Below are 16,708 nucleotides of genomic sequence, written 5' to 3'. Positions count from 1 at the left end.
GTTTGTGTATCCTCTCATGTCTGGGGAGTCCTTACAGGGAGTCCACAAAAGTTTGAAGAAATAATGCAAGATTTTATAGTGAATATAGAAGGAAAATAAAAGTTGTTAATTGATCTTAAAGAGTCGGAGTCTTTTGATAGATACTGTTTATGCAAAGTATCATTAGAATATCTCAGTTCATTCAAACTGAGTTGGTATTTAGTGCTTGCTGCTTCTACATATGGTGAAAACATGCAAGTAAATGACACTGAATGGCTGAGAAAAAGAAAGTGACATTTCTTCCTACCATTGATACGGCCATAAGCCACTTCCTTAGCTGCGCTGGTCTTTAATGTTTTCTGCATTGTGTCAATCCATTCTCAGAAGGTCTGTGCTTTCAGAATCCTGTGTATTGTCCAACAAGGCCATGAAACTCAACATTACAAAGACATTTTGATTCTAAATACAAAGAACATGCCACAAAGACCATCATTTTTTTCAAAAGCAAGGAGCAGGGGTTTTGAGAAAGTAAGAAAACTTGAAAAATACTGGTTGTTCCAATGAAAATGTATGGAATGCCTTATTTGAAGCATCTTAACTAATAACAAACATCAGAAACCATGCACAATGACCAAAGAACTCAAATTATCTTTTTCAAAAGTCATGGTGTCTGCATTGATCATTGAGAAGACTACCATGGACTTTTCTTTAATAGCATTTCCAAATGACAGTTAAGATGCAGATTGACAGATTTGTCACCCAGTATTAAGAAACAGTAATTAGAATGTGCACATCCCTCTACCTTGCTCTGCAGTTGGACAAAATTACAAACATAACCAAGAGACTGTACTGTCTCTTGTCATAACATGGCTTGGTTGAAATGCATTGCGTTTAGTGCAGAAGGGTCACGAGCAATGTCTGGAAAGGTTACTAGAATAATAATAGAATAATAACTAAGGAAATCATACCGTTAGTGACTTGATTCCTAGGGGAGCTCTAGTTACTAAGTAAATACCAGAAAATAACTAGAGGTCCTTTTCATCGGTAGCCCCAAGACTGGAATGACCTGTCAGAAGAGCTCCAATAGCTAAATGAGCTGTCAGAATTTAAAACATACTTGAATACCTATCTCTTCCAGCAGTCATACCCAGTCAGTTTTAACTATGACTTTTAAATCATGTCCTATGTTTCATGTGTTTCAACTTCTGTCTCAGATACTTTAAGATGCTTTAATATATGCTTTTATGGTTTCATTTAAATTATATGTTTCATCTATGTGATTTCATAGATGTATTAGCTATGTTGTGCTCTGCCTTGAGCTGAAAGAAGAGGTGGATAATAAATAACAGATTATTATTATTCACAAGTCATATCAAAGTCCATAATTTGGCCCCAAAACCCGTCCTTGTCCTATACATAAGGCCAACTTATGAATCTAATGTTTATGATTTCATAGCATTGAGCCAGTACAGTTAAAGTGGAGTTTTTCTTTCAATTCCTGGAAGCTTTGGTGTTCTAACATTTTTGTTATTAAAGAAGCATCAACTGTAATGTGCACCTTTGTTGGCCAAATTATAAAGCGTGCGGTTTTTGCAGCTGCTCATTAGATTCACCAGCAAATACTTTTTGGGGGTTCAGGGTTTTGAAAATTGAGGTATGCATTAGATTTGATGGCATATTAGACTTGATATATACGGCATATGTTATTTTGGAGGGCAAATAATACCAAGGTTGGTACTGACACATTAATTAAATTGAGACAAAACACTATAAAACCCTGTAATTTGTATCCTGTCATTCAAATGGTTGCCAATTAATTTCTGGGCAAAGTACAGAGTGTTGGTTTTGACTTGTCTTGTGTTTCACACCATCCTAAGTGGACTAGGCTCAGTCCCACTTGAGTCAAAGTATTCATTCCACTCCTGCAGATAAGGAGGGTAAAAAGATTGATGCTATTGGAAGGTCTACTCTGGTGCTGTGTTGTTGGCTTGCATCTCAACTCATGAAGCCTGCATGGTAAATTACTAGATACACCTGTGGTACTCGATTGCTCTTTACTTTGACCGTCTGGACAACAAAGTCAAAACCATGCTCTCCACATTCCATCAAGACTGGGGCTCTATTCCTAGTGCATCACTAGGTCCAGCTTTTGAAGAACATAGCTGACACAGCTGGTAAAATGCTCATAGTTGTGATTTGCTGCCAAGCTTGCCTTTGCTCACCCAGCCTCTCATTTTCTGCCAGGATGATCATTGAAGACCTTCATTTCAGTGCCGCCGGTTTCTTTAACAAATCCATAGATTTGAAATTAAAAGAACAACCGGGAAATGAGAACGTTGGCCAGGAAATATGGCTTCAGCCCTCAACCTTATGCTGCCTTTTGGAACTGGTGGCATGACCCTGAGAACTTGGTTTCTTCCTCAGGCTCCTCTACTTCCCTCCCAGCATCCAGCTTCCCTTTCAGATCCAGTTTGACTAGTCCAAACTGCTTGGAGTCTGAACAGATACCATATCTGAGGTTGCAGTACTCCTAAAAAATAATTTCCACATCTCACGGGGTATCCAAAGTGAACAAATGATATGGAAAGCCTTCTGCCAATGATGTTAAAGAAATACATTAATCATTTCCTTCCAGTCTGCAAGATTTGAGCTCGACATGATACCGAACACCCTCAGGTGTGAGCTGTATCCTCACTTAAATTTCTTCTCATCCTCATGTTAAAAGGGAGGGAGCATGGCTAACTGCCATTATAAATGGATGCACGAACTTGGAGCTCTGCTTACTGCCAAAGCTAACTCTGTACAAGCACAAGTGTAAAGAATAATATCCATTTTAAATGTGTACATATTATCTGGGAATGAAAAGGACAGTGGAGTACCTCCATGAATGCCAATCTCTCAAGTTTATTTCTTTTGAAAGATTGCAAGTGGGCTGGCATCAACCACAGGAGTTCAAGATGGTGCACAGAAATAATGAATGCAACTGAGAATAAATCTTCATGATGAAAACTAGCACCAAACAATCCATCACATATGGCCATGAAAAATGAAACAAAGCTTGCAGTCACAGAGGTGATTTCCCTCTGGATAAAGACATTTCAGCCTGGCCATCTAAGATAGATTCCAGTACAATGGCTCGCAAATAGAGCACTGAACATAATAAAACAAACAAGCAAACAACAGTCTCAGGAATGGAAATATCAGCTGTAAAAGATAAGCCCACCGAACTTGAAAGTTACAGCTATAGATCTGAGTTATGCTTGAGGAAAGCCCTGGAGTTGACAGAGCTAAATTATAGCCACAGTATTAGGATACTGTGCAGCATGCTTCTCATACAGGAAGAAAAAGTGAGAACTTCCAGATTTGCTTATTCCTGATAACTTGGAGGCCATGACGTTCAGCCCTAAATACTGATAGTGATAAGCTATGGCTAGGATGCTATGGCATGTGCCTACATGCCATAGCATGTAAAGTTTATTCAATATTTGTTTAAGATTAATCCATAAAAGCAATAGATGAGATTGCATTCTATCATAGATAATTGTTTGTTTACTCACATAAAAGTCTAAATGAACATGATGCCTATATGACTTAATATGAGATTTAAATTCAGTTCTCTTGACAGTAGAACATCTAGAAATTGCAAAGCATTGGAAACTCACAATTGTGGTTTTGACCTTCAATTATCTAATTTCCCCGGGAAGCGAATTCCACAGGCGAGGGGCTACCACCAAGAAGGCCCTGCTCCTTGTCCCCACCAACCTCACTTGTGATAGAGGTGGGGCCGAGAGCAGGGCCTCCCCAGAAGATCTTAAACTCTGAGGCGAGACGTAGAAGGAGATACATTCGGACAGGTACGCTGGGCCGGAGCCGTATAGGGTTTTGTAGGTCAAACCAGCACTTTGAATTATGCTTGGAACTGGATCGGCAGCCAGTGGAGCTGACATAACAGCTCCACTGGTATGTTCCCTGTATGATGCTCTGGTGAGTAATCTGGCTGCCGCCCGTTGGACTAATTGAAGTTTCTGAACAGTCTTCAAAGGCAACTCCACATAGAGTGCGTTGCAGTAATCTATTCGGGATGTAACAAGAGCGTCCCTGAGCGTCAACAGGATATAATCTAATTCTTGATTCCTTCTTTTTCAACATACAAGAATGTATGCAGTATGCCAGTTTTATCAACAATCAAAAACATTCCCTTTTTGGAGAGCTTATTAACAAAAGTATCTAATATTTTATCCTCATGTAAAGCTATTCAGCTGGTTTCATCTCCTTATATGAACCTAGCCAGGCTCTGAGATCCCCAGGAGAGGCCCTTCTCTTGGTCCCACCCCCCATCACAAGCTCCGTTGGTGGAAATGAGAGAGTGGACTTTTCTTCTCAGTGGCTGGCCCTCAGCTCCAGAGCTCCCTATCCATTGAAGCCAGAATGGTCCCTTCCCTGCTGTAGTTTTGGTGGGAGGATAAATGTTTTTTATTCAGGCGAGTTTTTAAGAGCAAGCCAAGGGATGCTGTGTTTTATGTATTTTAACAGATTTGTTTAATGGTTTTATTGCTTTTAACTAAGCATTGTAACTTCTCTGTTTGTATGTTTTTTCCATTTTCAATTGTATTACATTGTCTTTACCGTTAGCTGCTTTGGGACTCTTTAGAGAGATAAAGCGGCTTAGAAATTATTAATATTTATATTATTACTACTGACCTCCATTTGCTGCCCACTCAGGCATGGGGTGCCAGTTATTTTAAGCTGTTCTACTCTAGATGACCTTTCCCTGTGCTCTGTTTTTTGTGCTGTTGCCAGCTGTTACTGTCCCACCTTGACTCCCTCCCTCAAGACTCCACCATTGCTATCCTTTGTCTACCTGTCTATTCAGAATACCCTCCCTACATTAAGGGGCTGGAACATTTTCACTGAGAAAATACGCCAGCCTGACTGAGCTGTTCTTTATATGGACTTTCGGAGTAGATAGGCCAGACAGAAGTGGCGGCGAGGGAAGAAGTAGCAGGAGAAATGGGGTGATACAGCAGCCATATTTCTCCTCCTCCAGATAGTGAATGTGCTCAGTCTGTTACTGCACTATTAGTATAGCAGTGGAAAGCCAAACCAAGGGGGAAATTCTGTATGTTCCTTTAACTTTATTTTCTTTCACCTAGGCACATTTTAAAGAAGCATTGCCAGTAAAAAAGCTGGGTTTCTTAAACCTTATGGAGCTAATCGGTGCACTTAGTGATGTTCTCCATATTGAATGCAAAGAAGGGGAACAAGACTGGCTCATCTTCGGTGTTGATTCACAGTGGTTAAAAGATGGTATGTGGGGATACGACAAGTTCTTGCAGGAAGAGCAAGTAGCACGTGGTCTGTAGTTTGCTCTTCTCCACACTCACATGTCGTGGATTCCACTTTGTAGCCCCATTTCTTCAGGTTGGCTCTGCATCTCGTGGTGCCAGAGCGCAGTATGTTCAGTGCCTTCAGTGGAACACATCTCACCATGCTAAAACAGTGGATGTGGCTCATGCCACATTATCACGGGGTGTCTGCGCCCTACACCACTGGAGAAATTACACTGTTTAGCCGATATTGCACCACCTGACATCCGCCAGGAAGTACCAGCCAATAGTGAAAGGACCAAGGCAGTGACATCGCCTTCCAAGTCGCCCAGTTTTCTGTGTGCCCAGTGGGGAGTCACTCATTTGGTATCAGCCATTGATTGAGATTCTGGATTTGAGCCTGCCACTTTTGGACTCTCACTTGCTGAGGTGTTCCACCGAATGTCTCTGTAGATCTTAGAAAACTATTTCTTGATTTAAGTCGTTGATGTGCTGGCTGATATCGAAACAGGGGATGAGCTGGCGATGTCACTGCCTTGGTCCTTTCACTATTGGCTGGTACTTCCTGGCGGATGCCAGGTGGTGCAATACCGGCTAACCAGTGTAATTTCTCCAGTGGTGTAGGGCGCAGACACCCTGTGATAATGTGGCATGAGCCACATCCACTGTTTTAGCATGGTGAGATGTGTTCCACACTGGGCATACAAACTCAGCAGCAGAGTAGCATAGTGCAAGGGCAGATGTCTTCACTGTGTCTGGTTGTGATTCCCAGGTTGACGTGTTTTGATATGATCTATGGATAATTCAAGAGTCATTCTGTGAAGGGAGGGATAACAATTGTACCTCAGGAGGCCAACCACCTCTGACCACTAATATCATTCTCCTATCCATGTATTCAGAAAGTTTAGAAGTGTTGGCAAGGTAGCGAGAGTAAAGGTAGTTGGTCCCAAATCTGGAATAAATTTTTATCCTGATCAGTGCCCTGTGTTGATTTTCTGCTGAAAATTGGTCCATGACAAACTGTTAATTAGCTGTATACCCACAACATTCTGTAATAGATGGGGGGGGGGGGGGGTCTGCAGAAAATCAGCTAAATAGTATTTTGAAGATCTGACATGTACTATGCATGGCTTGGTCCTATAACCCTCTTGTAGTGTTACTGAGTATAAACTTAATTTCATGTTAAGTGAAAGTACTGACTTTCAAATATACCTTTTGCATCACTGTTTTCTAATACAAGCATATATTGTTTTTACAGATGAAAAACAAAATGTCAAGACTGATCAGTCTGGTTCATTAGTGCATGAGGACACTTCTGATGAACACAGGCTGCCTTGTTGGGATTTTTCTTTTGAGGATACTGAAAATCCAGTAACTAAGTTCAATGTGGTTACAAAGATGGCGACACCGGTAGGATGCCATTCCAAATAATATTGTGATAAGTAAGATTGAGGAGATAATGTAACCATTTTATTAAGTTTTTTTTAGTGTGGTGCAGTTACTTAGCTTTCTGTGTATGTGAGGTTTTTATCCCTTTCTTTTTTCTTTTCCCCTGCCTTTGTGCATGAAAACCACCTGCCGCAGTTTTCCCCTTACAGTTCATGTACTTCTAAGGATTCTCTATATGGTGATTTCTTAGCTTTACTCCATTTGATACTAACTTTTCAAGACAATTATTCTACCAAAACCAGACTTGTAGAATATTTCAGTCAGTATGGGCTGGTGGCCCCCATTTCAGTGGGTTAGAGACTTAAAAAGATACCCACGGTGCTGAATCCTATCACCAAAATAGCTTTGACACCTTAGATAACGGGGCCGTGGTGGAAGGGCAGCATTGGGGCCTCGGAGGGTCTGGGGCCAGGAGACGGAAGGAACAGGTCTGTCTCCAGTGAGCACACTTGGCAACAGTGTGTTGGATGGGGGTTACACTCCCCCTGAAAATGCAGGTTCGCAGCTTGGGTGTGATTCTGGACTCATTGCTGAGCCTGGAACCTCAGGTTTCGGCGGTGACCAGGGGAGCATTTGCACAATTAAAGCTTGTGCGCCAGATGTGCCCATACCTTGGGAAGTCTGACTTGGCCACAGTAGTACACGGTGTTGTTACATCCCGTATAGACTACTGCAATGCGCTCTATGTGGGGTTGCCTTTGAAGACAGTCCAGAAGCTTCAATTAGTCCAACGAATGGCAGCCAGATTGCTAACAGGAGCGGCTCTCAGGGAGCATACAACTCCCCTGTTGCGTCAACTCCACTGGTTGCTGGTTTGCTACCGGGCCCAATTCAAAGTGCTGGTCTTGGCCTATAAAGCCCTAAACGGTTCTGGCCCAACTTACCTGTCTGAACGTATCTCTCCTTATGAACCATCAAGAACCTTGAGATCGTCCGGGGAGGCACTGCTCTCGGTCCCGCCTTCTTCTCAGGTACGTTTGGCGGGGACAAGAAAAGGCCTTCCCAGTGGTGGCCCCCCAGCTATGGAACGCCCTCCCTAGAGAGATTAGATCTGCTCCCTCCCTCCTCACGTTTCGGAAGCAAGTCAAAACATGACTGTTTGAGCAAGCATTCTCAAACACAGAGTAACGGATATGGATAAATGATATAGGAATGGACGATTGACGATGGAACTGGACAATGCTTGACAATAAGGAGATGCTAATGATGTTGTTTTTATTGTTGTGGTTTATGTAATTGAAATGTTTTAAAATGTTCTATGATAGTGTGTATACTGTTTTGTTGGAAACCGCCTTGAGTCGCCGATAGGCTGAGAAAGGCGGTATACAAATACAGTAAATAAATAAATAAATAATTTTCTCTCCCCAGCTCTTTTCTGGGCTCAAGGAAGGCAGTGGCCCGCCTTTCCTGGGGCCAGAAGAGGGAGACAAGCACGCTGCCACCGAGTGCTCTCCTCGAGCCTACTCTCAGTCTGGGGACGTGGCGAGCCAGTGTGTCCGCATACTGAATTGGAGGTTGAAGCAGATAGGAGCTGGGAAGAAGAGCCCAAAGGGCTGCGTCTGGCTTGTGGGCCTGGGTTTGCCTATGCCTGTGTTGAACTGTTTTTTAAGCTGTTTCCTCTAAAGAAGTATTAAACTTGGTGACCATTATGGTGTTCATAGTGGAATTTATGCAGTTCTCTAAATACTGTAGGACTGCAACTCCAAGGTGTCTTAGTCCATGTTGAGGAATGCTGTGAGTTGTGATTCATGATTCCTACCTCCATGGTGTTACTTGCCAATATAGTTAAAGATACTGTTTTGCCATTTGTATGTTGTCACCTTTTTATACTGGGGCGCCTTGCGTGGATGGGTCTTGGAGATACTGTTCTGCAGTGGCTCCAGTCCTTCCTGGAGGGCCGTTCCCAGAAGGTGTTGCTGGGGGACTACTGCTCGGCCCCACAGCCATTATCCCGTAGGGTCCCGCAGGGCTCAGTATTGTCCCCCATGTTGTTTAACATCTACATGAAGCCGTTGGGTGAGATCATCTGGAGTTTTGGAGTCCGATGCCATCTGTACGCAGATAATGTCCAACTCTGTCACTCATTTCCACTAGATGCTAAGGAGGATTTCGAAGTTCTGAACCGGTGCCTGGCAGCTGTGATGATCTGGATGAGGGCGAGCAAATTGAAGTTGAATCCAGACAAGACTGAGGTCCTCCTAGTCAGTCGCAAGGCCGAACAGGGTGTAGGGTTACAGCCTGTGCTGGATGGGGTTACACTCCCCTTGAAGGCACAGGTACGCAGCTTGGGAGTTCTCCTGGACTCATCACAGAGCCTGGAATCTCAGGTTGTAGCGGTGGCTATGAGGGCTTTTGCACAATTAAAACTTTTGCGCCAGTTGTGCCCGTACCTTGGGAAGTCCGACTTGGCCACAGTGGTCCATGCTTTCGTCACATCTAGGTTAGATTACTACAATGCCATCTATGTGGGGTTGCCTTTGAAGACTGCTTGGAAGTTTCAAATAATCCAGCGAGAGGCAGCAAGGTTAATAACTGGAGCGGCGTACAGGGAGCACACAACTCCCATGTTATGGCAGCTACACTGGCTGCCAGTTTGCTACCAGGATCAATTCAAAGTGCTGGCTTTGGCCTATAAAACCCTTAACGGCCCCGGCCCAATTTACCTGTCCGAACACATCTCCCCCTATGAACCACTGCGGAGATTAAGATCTTCGGGGGAGGCCCTGCTCTCGGTCCTGCCACCATTACAGGCACGTTTGGCGGGAACGAGACACAGGGCCCTCTCAGTGATTGCCCCTCAGCTATGGAACTCCCTTCCTAATGAGATCAGGTCGGCCCCCTCCCTCTTGTCCTTTAGAAGGATGATAAAAACGTGGCTGTGGGACTGAGCCTTTGGGATTGTGCAATGTGTCAGCAATAGGACCCCTTAGTATGCCAAACAAATTCGATATGGTTGTTGAGACAGTTTTAACGTCAAGATAAGTGATTTTAATGCTTTTGTATGTGTATAGTCTAGTATGTTTCGGCATTAAATATTTGCCATTTATATGTTGTGCTCCGCCCTGAGTCCCCCTCGGGTTGAGAAGGATGGAATATAAATGTTTGAAATAATAATAATAATAATAATAATAATAATAATAATAATAATGACTTTTTCAGCCCCCTTTATAGTCTTTTAATTTTATTTTACGCAGTTCTCCCTGTTCACAAAATTTACATAACTGTATATTTGAAATTATTGGATGTTTGGAGAATCTGGGAGGGGAGGAATATCTTCCTTTAAAAAAATTATGTCTTCATGACATCGTCTTTCCTCGTCTTATAGATCTAAGCAACTGAAGAAGATGGGATAGGGAGAAGTCCTATTGTTTCAAGTCTTTCCTGAGATTTCATTTACCCATTTTGACAGAATTAGGGACAGGTGAAGGTGTGGTGGTTTGTGTCTTGCGTGGCACTGTATAATCCTTACATTGCTCAGAAGAACATGTGTATTCGGTGCTGTGTTAGTTGTATTAAAATGGATTAATCCCAAAGTTGCAGTGCTGAAAATAAATAAATTGGTCTTCGGTCACTAATATTTAATAACCATGGTAGTACATTGTGGATCCTGCATAAATCAGCAGTTTTGTTATTTTCCCCTTATAGTACTTAGATATGGAGATTCCTGGCATTATGCAGGAGATTGTGGAAAATGAAATTCCACCCGATGCTGCCCAAGACAGAAGTCTCTTTAGCCTTCCTGAGCTTGATAACGGCACTTTGATGGGAGTATTTGTGGAATATATTGTGTCGCCTTCACAATTCTATGTCCGAATCTACAGTGCAGAAACATCTGATAAACTAGAAGACATGATGATTGAGATGAGGTGAGGAATACTTAGTCGGTTATATCGGGCAGTGGCGATCCAGAGTTTGCACATGTATTTTATAGTCTTGTAAGGAGACGAAGAATGTGATTGGTTTTTGTGTTTATATTTTTGTGATATGTTCATGTTTGTTCAAAACTGTAGATTATAAGATTGCCATGTATTCGATAATATAGATAATGGACTAAAACAAAAGGAATTAAAGGTGAAAAATGGGAAGTCATGTTCAGGTTGCAGGCCCGTAGCCAGGATTTCGTTTCGGGGGGGGCTAAAAAAATTTCGGGGGGGGGGGGGTTTCGGGGGGGGGCTGAGTTTCGGGGGGGGCTGAGTCTGAGTGAAAGAGGGTCTAGCCTAGCAAACCTTTTGTATCATTACCCCAATACCCCCATATATATGGGATATATTGAGAATGGTGATCAAATCATGATATTAATAAACATAACAGTTTAAATAAGGCACCAGTAAGGCCTTTTCGCGAACCACCATGAGAATTTCGGGGGGGGGGCTGAAGCCCCCCGAGCCCCCCCCCCTGGCTACATGCCTGTCAGGTTGGCTGAAAAATCAATACTAATAATGAGATGAAATCTTGTGGAATTCTACATAAGACTCACAAAGCCTGCATCCATTATCTTGGTTTTGGAGTCATGTTCATTCCAATCCTGAAAATTACCTTTTTATTTATTCAGCAGAATGAAGATAGGATAAGGGAAGAAACTGGGATTAGGGAATAGGGGATTGAGAACAAAATTGATGTAGCAGTTCTCAAATAAACGCAATGCCCCGACTGATTTGGGTTTCTTTTTTTATTTTTGGATGTGCCTTAAGTCATTGGTTTGATTGTTGTTATGATTGAGATTTTGATTGTAGCGTGGCAGGCACGAGATATGAATAGAGGATGAGGTAGATAAAGTTGATTGATGATTACAAACGCCAGGTACTACAGGCCCAGTTGGTAGTTTGTTTCCCAAACAAACAAAGAAGGAAATAAGGAAATGCAATGCAGATAAACCAGAAGTGGAGACACACAGAAAGGAGAACACTAACGTTAGCTAAGGTTTTTAGCTTTATTTTGTTTTCCCCAAGAAAAAAAAATAAAAACAAAGAATAAAAATAGATTTAAAAAGTAAACCCTAGTGTCTCTGTCTTTCCTTGTTCCTACCCCTGCTGGCTGCGTGGCTAACAGTGGCAGACCCATAGGCAATACTACTGGCCCAGTTAATAAATAAAAATAAAGTAAAAAATAAAATAAAATAAAAATATTTAAAAATAAATGGGGTTTTATTTATAAATGGGGCTTCATTTATGTTATGCCCCATTTATAGTTTCCAAAACCCACAGGCAGTGGTTTTTTTTAGCTTTATTTTGTTTTCCCCAAGAAAAATAAATAATAAATAAAAATAAAATATAAAATAAAATAAAAACAAAGAATAAAAATAGATTTAAAATGTAAACCCTAGTGTCTCTGTCTTTCCCTGTTCCCACCCCTGCTGGCTGTGTGGCCCAGTTAATAAATAAAAAATAAAATAAAAGCAGAGCAGCAGCAGACCCCCTCCTCTCCCCTTCGTGTCCCGTCTCACTGAAGCCACGAGGCACACACGGCCCCTTTTAAAGGGCAATGGCTGCCCTGCAGAAACCCCACCCCTCCACATATGGTGTCTCCTCATTCGCTGGACACAGTGTGGACCCACCCAAGCGCCTCAGCATGCAAATACCTGTTGACTCATTTACGATCCACTTCCTGAAGTTGTAAGAAAGATGGCGACAGCGGCTTCGAAAGGGCAAATACACTTCCGGTTTGCTAAAGCGCATCGATGTCGCTTCAAAAGGTAATTTTTTCCAAAATAATGATTTAAGAAGATAACGACTGTACCTACCCATGCCTACTATTTAGAGACATCTCGGAATTCTGTTTTTCAGAAGTTGTTATTCTTCTAAAAGTGTAATTGATCGTTACATCATATCTGAAGCTTTGATCCGGCCTGGCCAACTTTGTTGTGTAAGGAATAGGAAAGGCAAGTGGTGGTACCGAGCTATCATTCATCGAATGATTGACGACCAGCAAGTGGAAGCATTTTATCCAGACTTTGGAAATATGGATATAGTACAGAAATCTTCCCTAAGATTTCTCAAGTGAGTAAGTTGGATGTTACCTTTCCATTAATGACTAGTCATATATAACGACATAACATATAATGTCATATAACATATAATCCCAGCCAGTTTACCAGCTGTTAGAATTTTTAAAAGCCAAAACATCTCGGTACCCACAGGTTGAGAACACTGGGATAAGAGTTATTTATGGTGTATTGCAAGGGAGAGGTAATGGCAAGAATCATTTTAGCTTATTTTTGGAACATCAAATGTTCGAAGGTTTGTTTATTTCCTTCTCTCTATGAGTTCTCCCCTACAAATTGTTCTGCCCCTTTATCTCACCCTGAGTTTTTAAATTATTTTATGTACATGCAGCCCGCCCTCTGTCATTATGTTTGGTCTCTGTGTTCTGTGTATATTGTTTATATGCTTTGATGTTTTATACTTTAATGTTATGTTGTCAATTTTATTGCAATTTGAACTTCTTGTATTGTAATTTGTAGTTTGGGCTTGGCCCCATGTAAACCGCTCCGAGTCCTCGTTGGGGGAGATGGTGGCGGGGTATAAATAAAGATTATTATTATTATTATTATTATTATTATTATTATTATTTATTAAATGGACCAACATAGAACATCTGCATTCAGTCCAAGGTTACTGAGGTAGACAGGTATTAATCAGCCAATTTTATTGTTTCATATTACAGGGACTGCTATGCAAAGCTTCCTGCTCAAGCTATCCCTTGTTCCTTAGCCTGGGTGAAACCCACTAAGGTATGTATATTACTCATTTTGTAGTGTTTGTTTTTATTATCTCACATATGATCTCTTTGTTCATCTGGAGAGGCCCTGCTCATGATCCCACCTGCATCACAAGCGCGATTGGTGGGGATGAGGGATAGGACTTTCTCAGTGGTGGCCCCTCGACTCTGGAACTCTCTCCCTAAAGACATCAGGCAGGCCCCATCGCTAGCAATCTTTAGGAGGAGCTTGAAAACGTGGCTGTTCCAGTGTGCCTTTCCAGAATAAGGAATCTCCTAGCACTATGTCCCAAAGCACTTTATCAGAGATTCAGGATATCTGCATGCCCATCCCCCTCCAAACACCCCACCTTGTCATGCCCAGCATTTTTAATTTTAATTGTTATGATTGGCCCGGCCATTGTTTTTAATTGCATCATAGGGTGTTGTTAATTGTTATTGCTTTGTTTTTTGAGTTGTTGTTGCTGCTGTTTTATTGTTGTATTTGGGCTCGGCCTCTTGTAAGCCGCACCGAGGCCTTTGGGAGATGGTAGTGGTGTACAAATAAAGGATTATTATTATTATTATTATTATTATTATTATATTGCTGGTAAAAGAAACAACTAGGTTATGCTAAACAGATATATTTCCTATGTTGATTGCAATGGATGTCCATTCTGGATATTCATAAATATATAATAGATGTTGCTAGATTTAGCAATGCCCAAGGATATTAATCTTTGGAAACGTATGTGTTTACAGATGCCTATTTAGAGCTGGCATCTGTAAACACCCAATTTTCAACAAATGAAATAATATTTCCTACTGGATAAAAGGCTGAGTTAGTGTTTAAGATGATAATGTTCCTCTATGTGTTAATTATCAAGTAGACTGCAAAGAGATGCAGCAATAAAGTTTTTTTTTTATCAAAGTGTAATATCTCACCATATGTTGTTGTTAATTACCATCGAGCCAACCTTGATTTATGGCAACTATATGAATGACATATCTCTAAGCATTAATAAAAACAAGGGACCTATATCGAGACATATCCATCTTCTCTGTTCAGCTAAATTCCAGAAGAGGAGCACACCTAGGCCTTCCTGGTTTCAGCCATTGCCTCTTTGACATCATCCTTGGATGCAATGGGTGTAGTTCCCCCAGCCCTCTGGTTGCTGAGCTCATTCCCCTCTCCCTTACAGATAACATGAGATATTTTGCTAACCAAATGTCGAGACTGGCTGGTGCATTCAAATTGTAGGTGAAGTAAATTGCTATCCCTGTTGAGGATCTTGTCTTCAAGGATGTTCAATCATGCTCTATCCTCCATACCAAGAGGCATAGTACTAACTTCTAACTTCAACATCAAGAACTTTTTCCATGCGTATGGCGGTAGTGGTGGCCTGTTTTCTCTAGAAGGACTTCCTGCTTCCTTCCCATGATTGGCTCATGGTAACACAGTGAAGAACACAGCTGTTGCAAAATATCAATTATGTTCATAGTTTTCTCGACGATCTTGAACTTAAAGTCAATGAGGCAAAGTTATAGCTTCTACCTATTCAAAAAATAAACTTCATAGGAGTGACCTTGATTCTAACTACCAGACAGCCACCTTCAGGAGGATCAGTTCAGAAGGTTAGGGTTTGCAGTCATGGCCATGCAACTCAAATGACTTTAGGCTTGGGACATTCAAGGTCTTCTTTGATACATGGTGTCCATGATTTCAATGACCCTGTTCATCTGTTTCTGGATGTAGCCACTCTTATCTTTGCTTCTCAACTTTTTAAAGACCTTATCAAGACCATAAAAACGAATTGCTCATGATCCCAAGACCAGTCATAGGCTCACTTCATTGGTGGACAGTACAATACCCAATATGTGTCAGCATGCCATTCAGTCAGCCCAACCTGTTGATATTGATAACAGTGGACACTTCCCTTGAAGGTTGGGGTGTACAGTATAGGGGCATGATGGTTCTGGAGAAGTGGTCTGTGTCAGAGAAGAAGCACCATATCAGTTACCTTGAATTTCTGGCAATGTTCAAAGCCCTAAAGTCTTTCAAACCCCTGGTGTAAGGTCACCAGATACAAATTGTGATATATTACATGAACAGATAGGGGACACTCAGTCTTCCGACCCTTTCTCTCACATTGTGGGCTTGAAGTATCCTTCAAGGGTTCAGTCCTTTCACTATTCACTTTCCTTGCAAATTCAACATCTTGACAGGTGAGTTAAGCAGGACCCCCCCCCCCCATGCATGTCATGAATGGAGGCATCATCCCAATAAATTTGAGCCATGAATAGACCTTTTTATCTCACCAATCTCATTTTCATGTATTCATGTTCAGTTGGACCAGCCCCTTGCTTTATGCCTTTACTCCACTCCCCATGAGAACCAAGATTTTTCACAAGATTTTCTGGGATCAGGTAAGAACAATCCTCTTCACTCCATGGTGTCTCATGCAGACTAGATTTTCCACTCTTCTCCTGATATTCCAACAGCTAAAAGCTTTGATAATGGTCAAACCTTCTTGCACTGCAAAACAGAATGGTTCATTACTCCAGCGTGAACAAATTTCACTGCACAGCATTGCTCCTGACCCCGTTGTCGGTTTCTCCACCTGTATTTCGGATTATTGACGCACTATACAAGTCAGCCACTAAAAATCCCATATCTACAAGTGGCAAGCCTTTCAGGACTTCCTCTCAAGATGAAGTATTCAGTTATTATGATTATCTATTTATTTCTATCCCACTTTTCTCCCAATCAGGACTCAAAATGGCAAACAAACATGTAACAGAAACATTACAAAGCATAAAAATAAGCATAATCATCACACCACAAATACATCTAATAAATTATAAAACTGATGACAACACAATAAATAGATAACACGACAGTTTAAACATTAAATAAGTTTTAAAATCTCATCTGTATTCAACCTGCTTCAGTGCTAACATCTTGATGTTTTTGACTTTCTAGTGAATCTGTCAGAAAATGTACTAGTGTTATCATTCCTTAAGTGTTATGCTGTGGCAAATTTCTCTATTTTTGAACTTCTTATGCGTCAGGCATGTTTCTTACCCACCACTAGGTGTCTCAATTTACCAGTCTCCCATTTGTGAGATTCACAGAGACCATGAAGAAGGAAAGGTTGCTTACCTGTAAATGTGGTTCTTTGAGTAGTCATCTCTGAATCACACAACTTCACCATCCCTACTCACAATATCATGCCAGTCTTCGTTTCACTACTGCT

At 41.5% G+C, this 16,708-nt stretch overlaps 1 protein-coding gene across 1 annotated transcript in view; it reads left to right on the top strand.

Moving 5' to 3' along the window:
* TDRD5 (tudor domain containing 5) overlaps positions 1–16,708 on the top strand; it is a 45,969-nt gene that overhangs the window by 13,854 nt on the left and 15,407 nt on the right. The window contains exons 7-11 of the mRNA XM_060774443.2: positions 5,133–5,286; positions 6,565–6,716; positions 10,401–10,621; positions 12,539–12,751; positions 13,419–13,485. Coding sequence (XP_060630426.2) covers positions 5,133–5,286; positions 6,565–6,716; positions 10,401–10,621; positions 12,539–12,751; positions 13,419–13,485 — 807 coding nt within the window. The remainder of the gene's footprint in view (positions 1–5,132; positions 5,287–6,564; positions 6,717–10,400; positions 10,622–12,538; positions 12,752–13,418; positions 13,486–16,708) is intronic.

This window comes from Anolis sagrei, chromosome 4 (genome assembly GCF_037176765.1).
Source record: "Anolis sagrei isolate rAnoSag1 chromosome 4, rAnoSag1.mat, whole genome shotgun sequence".
NCBI lineage: Eukaryota > Metazoa > Chordata > Lepidosauria > Squamata > Dactyloidae > Anolis > Anolis sagrei.
Note: the sequence above shows the minus strand (reverse complement) of the source record. Positions and strands in the feature narration are given on the sequence as shown.